This window comes from Taudactylus pleione, unplaced genomic scaffold (assembly GCF_031769625.1).
Source record: "Taudactylus pleione unplaced genomic scaffold, aTauple2 ptg001288l, whole genome shotgun sequence".
NCBI classification, from domain to species: domain Eukaryota; kingdom Metazoa; phylum Chordata; class Amphibia; order Anura; family Myobatrachidae; genus Taudactylus; species Taudactylus pleione.
The window spans coordinates 182,224-197,470 of NW_028285688.1; the positions used below are offsets into that span (position 1 = coordinate 182,224).

The 15,247-nt window shown below is 44.1% G+C and overlaps 1 protein-coding gene across 1 annotated transcript in view; it reads left to right on the forward strand.

The window, feature by feature from the left end:
- The first annotated feature begins 3,979 nt into the window (after positions 1-3,979).
- The window catches only part of LOC148443368 (non-structural maintenance of chromosomes element 3 homolog), a 37,312-nt gene continuing 26,044 nt past the window's right edge, over positions 3,980-15,247 (forward strand). Inside the window, exons 1-4 of the mRNA XM_088462917.1 lie at positions 3,980-4,104; positions 9,554-9,624; positions 11,014-11,121; positions 14,145-14,208. Of these exons, the coding sequence (XP_088319043.1) occupies positions 9,565-9,624; positions 11,014-11,121; positions 14,145-14,208 (232 nt within the window). The 5' untranslated portion in view covers positions 3,980-4,104; positions 9,554-9,564. The remainder of the gene's footprint in view (positions 4,105-9,553; positions 9,625-11,013; positions 11,122-14,144; positions 14,209-15,247) is intronic.

Sequence of the window (15,247 nt, forward strand, 5' to 3'; positions counted from 1 at the left end):
GGAGGGGGTATGCACCTGACTCAAATGCAGTGGAGAATGATTCCCGTTTTGCGCAAGGTTCTCCAGCCCTTCGAACTTGCCACACGTGAAGTCAGTTCAAACACTGCCAGCTTGAGTCAGGTCATTCCCCTCATCAGGCTTTTTCAGAAGCAGCTGGAGAAAGTGAAGGAGGAGCTAAGACGGAGCAAATTCGCTCGGCATGTGGGACTTGTGGATGAAGCCCTTCATTCGCTTTGCCAGGATTCCAGGATGGTCAATCTGTTGAAATCAGACCACTACATTTTGGCCACCGTGCTCAATCCTAGGTTTAAAGCCTACATGGTGTCTCTCTTTCTAGCCGACACAAGCCTGCAGAGGTGCAAAGACCTGCTGGTGAAAACACTGTCAGCTGAAGCGGAACGTGACACGTCAACAGCTCCTTCTTCATTTTTTCCAGCAACTGGGGCTGCCAGGAAACAACTTAGGTATCCTAAGCAACCCACTGGCAGTGATGCAGGACAGGCAGGACCAAGTTTGGACATCTGGTCTGGACTGAAGGATCTGGCAACAATTTCTGACATGTCTACTGTCACTGCATATGATACTGTCACCATTGACAGGATTAGATTGGTGACAGCATCCAGATAGACAGTTGGTACTTGTACTGCAGGAAAAAGAGGCAATTTGGAGGCCCCTGTACAAACTGGCTCTATTTTACCGGAGTTGCCCCCCCTCCAGTGTGTACTCCGAAAGAGTGTTTAGTGCAGTTGGGAACCTTGTCAGCGAAAGGCGTAGGAGGTTGCTTCCACAAAATGTGGAGATGTTTATCAAAATGAATTATCAACTCTTCCAGGGAGACCAGCCTCCAGAACGTACAGAGGGACCTGTGGTGGTGGATTCCAGCAGGGATGAATTAATACTCTGTGAGGATGAGGATTACACAACACTGAAGAGGGTGAGGAATCGGTGGATGAGGACGACAACTTGCCTCCGTAGAGCCAGTTTGTGCAGGGACAGATTAATTGCCAGCTTGTTTTGTGGGGGTCCAAACGAACAAATGATTTCAGCCACAGTCGTGTGACAGACCCTGGTGCTGAAATTATTGGTTTGTTAAAGTGTGCATGTCCTGTTTATACAACATAAGGGTGGGTGGGTGGGAGGGCCAAAGAACAATTCCATCTTGCACTTCTTTTTTTTCTTTGAATTATGTACTGTTCGGGGCCTAGTTTTTCAAACTGCCATCCTGTCTGCCACTGCAGTGCCACGTGTTTGGCCACCCACTTGTGTTGCTTAGCATAGTCATCCAGCTACCTTGGTGCAACCTTTTGGATAAAAAACAATATTGTGAGGTGTGAAGTGTTCAGAATAGACTGGAAATGAGTGGAAATTAATGTTATTGAGGTTAATAATAGCATAGGAGCAGAAAAAAAAAACACAAATTCTGTGATTTTAGCTGTTTTTATGGTTTTTTTTTTTTAAAAAAATACAGATCCAAAACACAAAACCCAGAACCCAAAACACGGAAGGGTGGTTTTGGCAAAACCAATCCAGATCCAAAACACGAAGAAAGATCCAGATTCAAAACATGAAAAGTGGCCGGTGCACACCCCTACTATATAGTGATATGTTAAGAATAATAGGAAACAGCATTTGCTTTGGCAACTGTTCAGACTTTATGGAGTTGTCCTTCACTTCTAGCAGTTGTTTTGTTTTCCTATACTGTACGTCCTAAATGCTTGTGGTCATGTCTTTACGTAAACTCCACTCATCTGGAGAATGGTTTTATTATGAGTTTTGATTGGCGTTAGCTGCTTTAAATAGCAGCATTCAGCGGGAATGCTTTGAAGTTATAAGGGTAAATGTAATAGGCTGCGGCTTTGAGACAGTGTGAGTCCCGTGCGAGACTGCCCAGTGTTTTAAATTAGCAGTCTTTTAATAGGCATAATCAACCTGCATTTGCATACTAAACGACTGCTACTTTAAAACATCTGGAAGTCTCTCACTGGACTCGTCGATGCCTCAAAGCAGCAGTCAGTTACATTTATCCCATAGAATTTACATACTACCACACCTGTGCTCATTTTGCATGATCTCCTTGATTTCTTGACCTCGGTTTGTGACTTTGACTCTCATGTAGTGGCATTTTGGCAAGGCTTTTGGGCTATTTCTTCATTCTTGAAATTAAGGGCAATGTACAACCCTTTTGAAGAGTTGAGGGGCCACCGACATGACCCTTAAAGTGTAAACAGGTAGCCCACCACTGAAGTATGTTCTCATGAGAAGCAAAAAAATACAATAAAAAAAGTCTCCTTATATAATCAAAACAATTTTACTGTGCTTCTGTGTATGGGACCACAAAACACACACACACAAAAGAGCTTAATAAAAAAAATAAAAAAGCACACACCCCCCCATAAGGCAAAATCAATGTCTGTCACACATCAACATATCTCCTGTCATTAGCAGTTCAGTATCCAGACATGGAGTAGGAGGGTCATCAGAAACAAATGGTTGGTAACCATCAATGTTATCGATCCGAAGGAAATGCATTTTCCATCGTATATTGGCAGGGAGTGTAACTCCAATGTTGAAACACATGGTTGCTGCAGCATGGCTGCTCCAGTCCTGCTGTAGCTACATCATTATGTGTCAGCTATAAGCGGACAGAGAACTTCAGGCCAAAGTCGGATTACTGATAAGGCGGCACAGGCGGGCACCTAGGGCCCTGTCGTCCACCCCTAGGGGGCACGGTGCACACCTGCCAGTGTGAGTACTGCTGCGTAGTACTCTCTGGATCGGCTGTGTGCTAGCAGCCCGGTATATAGAGGCAGCAGAGTGAGAGCTGCTGGTACACCGGACACAAGGGAGCAATGCTACATATATGTGATGTAGCATAGCAGGTAATGTACAGCCAGCCTCCATAATGCAGACGTAAAGCGAGCCCATCATACAGGGACCAATCGAAACTTAAGCTATAGCAGAGACCCCATGCTGGCAGCCAATGGGATGAGGCGCCTAGCGAGCGATCCTCCACCAGTCATGCGAATGTTGTCTACCAGTATGGAAGACAGGAGCTGTGGCAGCACCATGAGGCCCATTCGGTAACCGCACTTTCCGTCCCCTGAGCAGCTGTCAATAGGCACACTTCAGCAACGTCGCCTATCCAAGTGTGTATTGTGCCACTTCAGCTCTGCAACATTTACCTGCGGAAAGTTGATGCTTGGACATTTTGCATAGAGCATGTAGCGTCCACCACACCCACCCGGGATCATAGCTGTGCGTACTATGAACACGCATCCTAATGCACGGTTCTTATGTGTGTGCCGTACACATCTGGGCAAAAGTATGTAGAAGATGTCAAAATGCAACTTAAAGCATTTTAACAGTGTCCCTAATTTAACTATAAATATCCTGGGCAAGCAGCGTGGTTAATTATTTAGTTGCAACACTATTAAAATAGTCGCATTTTTGGCATTTGTTGGCACACTGGCAGCTTCCACATATGTAGTGCCCAGATAATAATTGCCACACTGCCCTATGTATTCCATTCCCTCTCTATACATTAATAGGGAGGCCCAAACATGATCTTGCCTTGTGTCCTCCCTTGGGAGTCTATTTACTAAGTTGTGTTAGGAGATAAAGTGAATGGTGATAAGGTGCCAGCCAATCAGCTCCTAACTCCATGTCACGGGCTGTGTTTGAAAAATGACAGGAGCTGATTGGCTGGCACCTTATCACCGTTCACTTTATCTAACACAGCTTAGTAAATAGACCCATTGGTCTGGCTCCGCTTCAAGGACCGCCATTCGCTATAAAATCCTCCACATCACTAAATTCAGAAGGTCCGTGTGACCAGTTGCCGGCGTCACCTCGCTCCGTGTCCGGTGTAAATTGAGTCAAACCTCCTCGTCTCACTCTTGTTTCATTATGATGAATTGCAAGGCCACCATAATAGGGCGCCAAATAAGCAGCGGCCAATCAGCTGCATTGTTCTCTCCGGCACGTCACGCACCCTCCATCACGTGAGCGGAGTGACATGTGACGAGGAGGGGGCGGGGCCGCTGTGTTACGGTGCCAGGAGACCGCGCTGTGTCGCCGCCGTGGTTCTGTGGTTGTCTCAGAGAGGTGAGCGGTATAGGGAGGGACGGGGCCGCTGCCATGATGGTGACTTCTGTTATATAGGTTTCTATTCACGTGTGACGTAGTAATAATCCCCTGCTATCCACCATTGTTCTTTCCTCAGTAATAGGAGTAAGCTGGAGCCTTCTGATATGTAATATCCACATTGTGTTTCTCATGCTGTAGTTTTATATGTCAGTAATCAGTAATGCAATGAGTCTGGGGTCTTGTGGTTCCCTCCATCGTTCTCTCACTATAGACTGTGTTTTCTATAAATTTGTAGCTCTTAAGGCGCGCGGCGTATTCACTACACAATTACACTATCGTTCATTAATCATGCAGCAAAAAAACGGCAACGCCCAGCGATGAGCGTTCCCGCTGGTCGTTGTTGGCATTTGTAATCGCCTGAACATGCAAGCCAACCTGTCGAGATCGTCAGGTTTTGCATGTTCGGGGATGGGGGAGGGTGCCTGCACTGAACGACATATCGCGATGTTGCTAGCGACTGGACCGGCATCAGCAAGTGCATATGGACCAACGGCGGGGGCCATGCTGCAATTGGCAACGTGGCCTTTGCTAACGATATTGCCCGAGGGGTGGGAGCGCGCATTGTCAGTGATATACAGCCATGGCCAATAGTTTTGAGAATGACACAAGTATTGATTTTCAGTTTCACAAAGTTTGCTGCTTCATTGTTTTAGACCTTTTTGTCAGATGCTACTATGGTATACTGAAGTAAAATTACAATCATTTCATAAGTGTCAAAGGTTTTTATTGACAATTACATTAAGTTTATGCAAAGAGTCAATATTTGCAGTGTTGACCCTTCTTTTTCAAGACCTCTGCAATTCGCCCTGGCATGCTGTCAATCAACTTCTGGCTGCCCATGTTTGCCTAATCAATGCTTAGAGTTTGTCAGAATTTGTGGGTTTTTGTTTGTCCACCCGCCTTTTGAGGATTGACCACAAGTTCTCAATGGGATTAAGGTCTGGGGAGTTTCCTGGCCATGGATCCAAAATTTTTATGTTTTGTTCCCCGAGCCACTTAGTTATCACTTTTGCCTTATGGCAAGGTGCTCCATCATGCTGGAAAAGGTATTGTTCGTCACCAAACTGTTCTTGGATGGTTGGGAGAAGTTGCTCTTGAAGGATGTTTTGATACTGTTCTTTTTTCATGACTGTATTTTTAGGCAAAATTGTGAGTGATCCCACTCCCTTGGCTGAGAAGCAACCCCACACATGAATGCATAAACACTGGACCTAACTCCCATTGGGTGTGATTCAATTAAGCTCGCTGTTATAAGTGCCGACTAAAGGATTTCTTCTGGATTTTCCTCAGGAGGGTGCGAGCAGAAATCTGAAACGAGGCTGTTTGCCGGTTTAACGCTGCACTAACAGCCTCGCGGCCTGCTAAGTCATGTTAAGTCATGAGAACCGGCATTCTCCAACTTAGAGCCGTATTCAATTTGAGCCGAGCCACAATACTTTTTCGCGGCCCGGACTTTTCATCTGTTTTGTACGCGGGAAAAGTATCGCGCGCGTGCACACTTCACCCTGTATTCAATTTGAAAGTACGCGAAAACGGGACCCGGCGAAACTTGAACAGGCGGAAAGTACTGTCAGAATTTTGGAAATCAGCCTGACACCCCCCAAAAGATGCTCTGACATGGGGGTTCACTATGGTTACCCCCGATTTGGCTTGCTGAAGGTATTTGGTGTTTTTAAATGGGCTCAATAGCTGCTAAATAGCGTTTTTGTATAAGGGGTGAAGAATAGTATTCAGGAGTATTTTTTCCAGAAAATAATTTTCTTGCTGCCCTTTTCAGTAATTATTTGGGGTGTCCTTAAGTGTTTTTTAAATTTTTTGGGGAGGACTGTCTGATGGCTGCAGGGGGGTTTCCGCAACATTGCACCCCAAAACCCCAATTCTGCACTTTTTTCCGCCTGCTATTCATAGGCAAAACTTTTTTGCTTAGTACATTGCATTGATATGCGGAAAGTCTTTCAAATTGAATACGGGGTAAAAGCAAAACAGGCGAAAATGACGAGGTATTGCGTATCAGGACTTTTTGCCTCAAATTGAATACGAGCCTTAAGTTGTAAATCTGATATGTAATATCCACGTTGTGTTTCTCATGCTGTAGTTTTGTATGTCAGTAATCAGTAATGCAATGAGTCAGGGGCCTTGTGGTTCTCTCTATATAGACGGTGTTTTTTAATAATTTGTAGCTCTTAAGGCACTTATCCACTACATGAGAATAATGAACGATTACGGCATAGTTATCATTCAAACGTTCATTAATCGTGCAGTAAAATGCCGGCAACGACCAGCGATGCGCTGGTAGTCGGACTAAACAGCGATGTGAATTGAATAGCTCCAGGACCAACTTCCCGGGATGCAATCGGGAAACCGACTGTCTTAATCCCGACAGCCGGCTTCCCGATTGCTTTATCCCGGCGTGGGATAAATGACCGGCGTCTATATCTAGACGCCTGTCATTTACCCGACGCCGGGAGACCGGTGCCCGGCATCCCGAACGAAGGGATGCCGGGCGCCGCCAGTGGACAGCCGTGGGGGGGGGGAGGGTTAGGATTAGGGCACCCCCCCGGGAGGGTTAGGGTTAGGCTAGGGGGAGGGAGGGTTAGGTTTAGGCACCCCCGGGGGGGACTTAGGGTTAGGCACCCCCCCCCCGGGGGACTTAGAGTTAGGCAGCAGGAAGGGGGGGGTTATGCACTTAGAGGGGGGATTAGGGTTAGGCACTTGGGAGGGAGGTTAGGGTTAGGCACCCCTAAGGAGGGTTAGGTTAGTAGCTACTTACCTTAGGGACGATCGGGATTTCCAGCGCTGTCGCGCTTCAGCTGCCGGGAACTCTTCTTCTGTCGGCCTGCCGCTGCCGGGATTCGAACTGTCGGCCACAGGGCCGGCAGTATTTCATACTGATTCCAGCTTCCCGGTGCTATTCGCTTAATTGAATTGCATCCATTTATTTATTTATTTAACAGTTTCTTATATAGCGCAGCATATTCCGTTGCGCTTTACAATTGGAAACATTTATAGAACAAAACAGGGTAATAACAGACAGACATAGAGGTAAGAGGGCCCTGCTTGCAAGCTTACAATCTCCCATTGAAACACACGTTAACGTAACACAGCTTTTTATTTGAATAGGAAAAAGTTGTACGACCCGGTTTGCGGATAATTGAATCTGCCTCATAAATAACACTGTGGGACGACCTAAGCCATAGTCCCAGACCGACCAATTATTGCCTCTGGTGCTGCTTAAATTGCATTTTATTTGTTAAAGCGCCACCTATTTGGGGAAAAATCTGGAGTTATGCTTTACATGGCACCAGATTGACTTAAAATTCCCAGTGCGGTCCTACATTTATCTGTTTCTTTTTTTCCTAAGATAAAGCATCATTATAGCTATACATGAGGAGACCTTATCATATGACCTACTCGTCTCTAGGATGATAAAATATACTTTTTTTTTTTTTTTTTAATGTATACATACATATGTGATCATACACATCTTTGCTGCTGTCATGCTAAAAAGACCCTCTCGGCGCTCCAGGTCACTTGAGACTCTGCTGGCGCCGAGCGTCTGTTTTTGCATATTTTTTTTTTTTTGTTGTTGAAAATGCGTGTAACTTGCAATGCAGTGTGACTAGGACGCAGCAGCAGAATGTGCTGATTAATTTTATATTTGACACTTGTATATCTGTGTACGACTAAAGCTGGCCACACACACTAGACCAACTTACATCCAACTAGTTGATTGGTTGGAATGAAAATCTGGTAAGGTATGAAAGCAAATGACAATCAGGAATTTGCTTCCAAATGCCGGAAAATGGACAAACACTGTTTGAACAAACTGTTAAAATCAAACATTTTTGTCTGAACGACCATTTTCATCTGTTTTCTGGCATTTATTAGCAAATTGCTGATCATCATTTACTCCCATACGTTACCAGATTTTCATTCCAACCAGCCAACTAGTTGGATGAAAGTTGGTCTAGTGTGTGGCCAGCTTAAGTCTCTGAATCTGTATACGAAGTGCTACAATGTAGCGGCCGCAGCTTTTTTTAATTCCAAGTTCCGTTGTGCTTCATATACATACTGTCGCACACAGATATACAAGTGTCGCATATCAAATGAATCGGCACAGTATGCTGATGCGTCCTAGTTGCATCATATTGCAACTTAGATGCATTTTCGGCAAAAAAACCCAAAATACCAAACGCTAGCAGAGAAGCCTGGGACCTTGCGGCTCACTCATGCCAGGCAAGTTGTGCTGTATGGTGTATTGAGGCTATATGCAGTGGACACATCTGTAGTGCATGAGGTGCATTTTAAGAGTGTGAGGAACACTGGTTGTGGAAATACTGCCACTTTGGCAAGTGTGACCTACCACAGAAGCTGGATATTGGAAGGGACCCAACAATGCTGGTCTAACCTACTGAGGTCCATGCACTGCTCATTTGAGCATGGGCAGGGGCTAACACATCAGCTGATTGGGTTGTCACTGCACAGCAAAAGAGCAGATCTGCCATTGCCATCTCCACCCCAGAGCTTTGCAAAATGGCATGGCAGTGAAGTGCTGTGTTAACATCCTGAACATCTATTCCATATAAACTTAGATTCAAATTAAAGTGGGGAAAAAAAACTATTATAATTAAGGATTATGTTTTAGTGCATTAACATTTTTCTTGACACGCACACTTTTATATAATATTTATTTCTAATAATATACAGATATTTAGCACAATCCAGAGTGCACACAGATTAACCAAGGTGGATCATAGTGCTGGACCACATTGAGAGCATATGGTGATTTGATCCATACATTCCCGTATTTCATTGGGGTTGTCTATTAGTATGAATCTCTCCTGCTCCACAACTAATTAGATGTACATAATCAGGGTTTTACCACTTAACTATTTTATTTATTATTATTTTTTAAATTGACAATGGATAACTTTGAGGATATGGGCTACTGTACCCGGCTGACGTGTGCAATGCCTGGCGACACATTACCATGAGTTGAATTCTCCCCTTGTCTGACTGCACACATCACTGAGAATTATGGTACAGCAACATTGCACATTTTCCTCTATGGGATCCGAGGGAAAATGTACGATGTTGGTGTCCGCAAAAAAATGCTGATTCTTCTTTGACATCGCCAATAATTAAACTTCCATCTTCATGTTTAAAAACAAAAAAGAAAAGTGTATAGTTACATCTTGAAACAATGGTAGTGTTTTATGTTTTTTGAAGGTATTGTGAAACCCTGACTTTAGGATTGTATAAACACTAAATAAAACTAGTTTTTGTGAAATGTAACATTTCTGTATTTCTTTAATATTTGATGTTCTGTGATCATTATTTATCCTTTTGAGATGGTTGTATTTGCTTGTGTGTTACTTGCAAAGCATTAATGTTCAGGATATTGCAGGTCCAAAAGCCATGTCACAGCAGAGGAGGAGAGGCCGGGCCAGTACTTATCGGGACTCTCGACAACTTCAGGTAACATTCGTAATCTTCTGAATGTTTGTGGGGTTTTTTTGCTTTAGGTGCTTAAACTTTAAAAATGTTCTATGGCCGGGACTCTAATAATGTGTGTTAGTGGGAAAGTTGCAAATACCAATAGACTATTCTGTATAGTTTGGTGTGCTCAGAGCGGCCATTGGCGAGACCCCTCCATGGCTGTTTATACCACACCGCAAATAAATACACTGCTGATAGGCTAAATCACCATGAACCTAGAAGATTGTTCCTCATGGTACAGCTCGCAGTACACCTCTTTTGTGATAATCCAATCAGCATGATTAACATGACCTGTTTTGTTGTGCTGTGTTTATAAACATTTGTGGAATATTGAGAGATGGTGGTGATAATTGCTAATCTGCAGTTTTTTTCAGGGGAGCTAATTAAAGAGGGCATGTCACTCCATTTGAGTTCTTAAAGCTCTTAATACACTAACCATCAGCGTATGTCCAGTGTTTTTCACTATGTGCAGTTCTTGTTCCTATCCAGTGGCGAGACGGCCCTGATGATTCCATATGTCAAACACGCTCTGTGCTGTTAATCCTGGCCTTTTGCGTCTATTGATGGAGTAAAGCTGGGTACACACTAGACTTTTTGGTGCGATTTGCCCGATTCCGACGGATCGGAACGACAAATCCTCAATCGTCTAGTGTGTGCCCACTATGTCGGGTGGTGCCTGCGGGGTCGTCGGCCGCATCGTCAGGTTGGCCCTACATGCAGGCCAACCTGTTGATGTGGCTGATGACCCAATGCAGCGGGATGTACCAGGGGCCGACATATCGGGCGGTTGGGCACCGGATCGTCTAATGTGTACCGGCTGCCTGATATGTCTGCTGGGAGTCGCCCGTCGGATCGCTGGGTACACACGTTGTTTAGTGTGTATCCAGCTTAGGGTTTCTCACTGCACTTCACAAGCAATCAGTATTGATCATGATGTCACTGCAGGCTTGGTGCAAGCACAGATGCTGCCACTGCAAAATATAGGTTTATGTTAGGTAAGAGGTGGTAGTAAGGATAATAGGGAATAAATTCAATTGATCGTGCTGTAAATCCGTGACTAGAGGATTTTTGCTTGCACCTTCTGGAGGAGCGAGAACAAATCCAAATTAACTAGTGTCGCGGGGCAGTATCGTGTGCGTTAACAGCAGCCCAGCACTTAAATCAGAAATGCAGTTTAGCACTACTGAGCCCCGGGCATTAGTCACTGTAAACTGCATCTTCTGGCTTAAGTGCAGGGTGCAATGTGGGCAATTGAATATCTCGTGGCACTCATCCCAGAAGCTTAGAATTGATTTGCCCCCATAATCTTCATTTAGTTGTAGTAATGTTGAGCTTCATTTACTTTTCTTTTGTTTCCTGTGTGTGTAGGGTCAAGATGTGGACATGGAGGATGATTTTAATATCACTCAAACTCAGACTCCATCACAGGTGCAGAAAAATTTGGTCAAGCATTCTCCTGAACAAGTCAACCTAAAGGTACAGTTGCAATAATGTACTAACAGAATTTAGCTTGTTACATTATTTCAGAACTATACCTTTTCTCTGCCTACATCTAAATGTTTTCTATTATTAAAGACTGGATGACTCCTGAAGTGAAGTGATTTGCAGACCGTTTACTGTAGTGTTTGTAGAAAATATAGTTTGTTCATAGGTAACTTGCTGAGCAAGTAAATAGGTAATGTACAGGGCGCTCTCTATGGGTTTCTTTCAGACCAAAAAATAAATAAAAAGGGGAGGGGAGGGGTCGGCTGCAGTGGAGAGAATCCCTTATTCTCCTAATAACATATGTTTAATATTCATACATGTAAACATGTATAGGAGGTCTGCGCCTGATAAACAACACGGTACGTTATGAGTGAGTGAGTGTAGAACCGGGTGAAATAATGCCAACAAATATAATAGTAACGAAATCCCTTTTATTTGAGTCGCAGTGCTCAGGGAATATAGATTATGCACATGCTTGAATTAATCTAATTGATCTGCTTGTGTGGTTTAATGAAATAGGATGGGGACACTGGGGGGGGGGGAAGGTTTTTTTTTTGGAAAGGTGATAATATGAAAATAAATGGCTACTGTAGAGTTTGCAATGGCCAACTGAAATATGAGGTATCTGGATGGAGATCGGTAGGTTATGAGGCATCCCTCACCCCCACCGCAGAGCATCACTGTGGTATCTCAATTAACAAGTCCGTAGCCTGACCGGCATGTATTGCCTGTCCGATGTCTTCTTGCTTCTCTGCGATTGTCCGGCCCGTATTCCTGTGTGTGTGCTTCAGTTGCACACCGGCATGGTCCCCGCAGTGCCCTCTGGAGCAACGTCCGTCGGCCTGTACAGTGCTGTCGGGAGACAGCAAGGTCCGGCCATGAACGGAGCTCCTGGGTGTCTGCTCACTCAACGACTTGGAGCTGTCAGAGTGTCTTGTCCTGGTATGTTAGTTGAAACCTCCTTCTCCAAAGCGTGTCAGCCTTCTGGCCTTCCTTAGAGAGTCTGGAGACTCCAGCTCCAAGTCTCCTTCCTACCCAGTGAAGTTGAGCGCGCAGACACCCAGGAGCTCCGTTCACGGGCCGGTCCTTGCTGTCTCCTGACAGCACTGTACTCGCAGACGGACACTTCGTGGACCACGCCGGTGTGCAGCTGACGCACGCACACCGGAATACGGCACGGACGATCGCAGAGAAGCAAGAAGACAGAAGACATCGGACAGGTGACGCTTCACCAGAGACTATACATGCCGGTCAGGCTCCGGACTTGTTAATTGACATACCACAGTGACGCTCTGCGGTGGGGGTGAGGGATGCCTCATAACCCACCGATCTTCATCCAGACACCTCATATTTCAGTTGGCCATTGCAAACTCTGCAGTAGCCCCCCCACATGTCCCCATCCTATTTCATTAAACCACACAAGCAGATCAATTAGATTAATTCAAGCATGTGAATAATCTATATTCCCTGAGCATTGTGACTCAAATTTCGTTACTATATTTGTTGGCATTACACTCACTCACTCATAACGTACCGTGTTGTTTATCAGGCGCAGACCTCCTGTACATGTTTACATGTATGAATATTAAATTTACGGAACAAGTGCATTTCATGGTCACTTGCAATGTTCGATTACTGCACCTGTATAGTTTAAATCAAGTATCTTTTTTTTTTTTATTATTTTTCAATTTTAACATGCATAAAACATGCCCTAACTTAACAAAATAACGAGGTATAAAGGCGCCACTATATCGCACACAGGTAACAAGTGTCAGGCAATTACTAATACGTCTTTAGTCACATAAGGCTGTGAGAATTAGGCATCCAAACACCTATATATCACCATTCTGCAGTACCACATAATATAAAATAGAAGGCAGGATTGGACCTCCTGGGACTTCCTCATGTCACGTTAGCTGGACGCTCATTAGAGTACTTCCCATGCCTATATGATAGCTAATATTACCATGTTTTATTATATTTGTGAGATGCTTTCTTACCATTATACATGTATCTTTCATGGTATATTTCACAAGAGCTTTCCATCTCACTAAATCGTCCACCACCACCCATCTTCTAGCTACGAAACCTTTGCCAGCGTCGTACAATTACAAATATATACACGCCTTAAGATCTAGGGGGCGTAGAGTCCAGGTAAAGTGCTCCAGATTCAGTCTGACTATCTTTTATACGTAAAATTAGTTTTCACCCAATACACAGTATTTGTTTCATCCAATGTGTTGGGGAGCATCTCTGTAATAAGTACTTGACTTCCCAGCTTGTACTTTCCCCGGTATTCCAAGTTCTCTTTGCAACATGAATAGAATACCAGACGTGCAGCAGGTGAGTTTATTGTTAGAAAATTGTCTGCCATGACAGGCTTACCTTGGCCTACAGGAACCCAGAGGGCGAGTACTTTTATTGTTATGTATTTTTGGTCAAGTACTTATTCAAGTGGTCACATAAAGTGTAACCGCTGCTCACAGTTGAAATACTTGTGGAAGTAATAGGGAGCACAAGTATTGGAACTCTTAATTATTGGTCACTATATACCAAAGCCTGTATATTTGTGAGATCCGTAGAATGCAAGAATGAAATATGTTTAGATTTACGATTTCATACATGGACATGAGACACTGGAAGTTGGATGGGACATGCTATCGGCAGCAATGTAGCCCCTCACTTAAAGGGCATCTGCACTGCAGAGTCAGATCTTGAGTGGGAATGAAGATGTGAATGCGCCATCTGACTGGACAGATATTGTGGTTGTCCAGTCAAGAGGTGAATTCCTGCCATCCTTGCCGTTTCAGTCCATAGGACAGCTCTTTTTTTTCCACTATGGAATGTAATTGTTGATATTTAGAAATGGCCATAGTCTCTGGGTCCTTGTCAGGATAGAGCGAAGATCCTGGGAAACCTACAAAACTAAAGAGACTTTGTCCGAAATCTCTTGTCTGCTTGTTAAATTACCTAGCCGAAGTTAGGCAAATGATTTTATTTTTCCTGTTTTGTAGGTGGGTGAGGTGGTACAATACCTGTTGATCAGAGACCAAAAGAAGTTGCCAATTAAGCGGGCAGGTGTGTTTCTACGTAATCTTGTACTGGAAGGTTGAAAAATAATTGCCTAAAACATGATCTAAATTAAAGATAAATAATAACCGTGTCGGGTGCCCGGTGTCTAGTTCCTAACGCAATTATAAACCTGACAGCTGACAAAAAAACATGCTGTGTTGTAAAATGCGTTTTATCTTCTTCTTTTTTTTTTTTTTTTTTTGTTTCTCCAAATTTTTTGAGAGCCACACTGAATGTTCTTTTAGATAAACCACTGCTTAAGTACTGATTCTGATATTATTTACCCTTCTACCGTTATAACCTCTTTAGCACCAGTGGCTCCTAATTGTTTGACTACCAGAATAAAATAGCTTGAATATAAATAGTGAACATTAGAAAAGCTATAGCAGGTGAAAGAGACCTCTCCAGAACATAAAAAAAAATGAGTCTGGTCATAAAAGGAATCTTAAATCCTCAGGTTGATTATATAGTGGCTTGCAAAGTATTTAATTCCTAAAAAAGTCACTAGATTTGTTTGTATTACAAATGAGATATACACGGATTGTTCCATAGCGTTCCCGCTAGGCTGTGTTAGCTAGGCGCAACACCCTGCCCAATTTTGAAACTCTAAAATGAGCCCTGCCCTTATGGCGGCGCCCCGCTGAAACGGCTGGCTGCTGTCCCCACCCATGGGCCACAGTGTCCCATGGGTGGGAATAGTTTAACAGTCACTGTCGGGGGAATAGATGCCATGCGCACACACTCTGCAGGGAGTGCTTTGGGGCTGCCCAGTATCCCCTTTTCGAGCGGCCATGGCCCCATGTTCGGAGGCGCACGTGCTGGTGCCCTTTTTCATGCCTGGCGTGAACACTAGTTCCAGATGGCCTTTATTATTGCCAACCGGTAGGCTCTTAAGGAATTATGAGTTTGAAGATGTACTTTATTTGCTGATACTGAAAAAAGCTGCTTGCATTAGTATTCAACTCCATGCAAACTAGTATTTGGTAGAACCACCTCTTGCTGCAATGACCGCTTTAAGTCTGACTTTTGCCCATTCTTCCTTGCA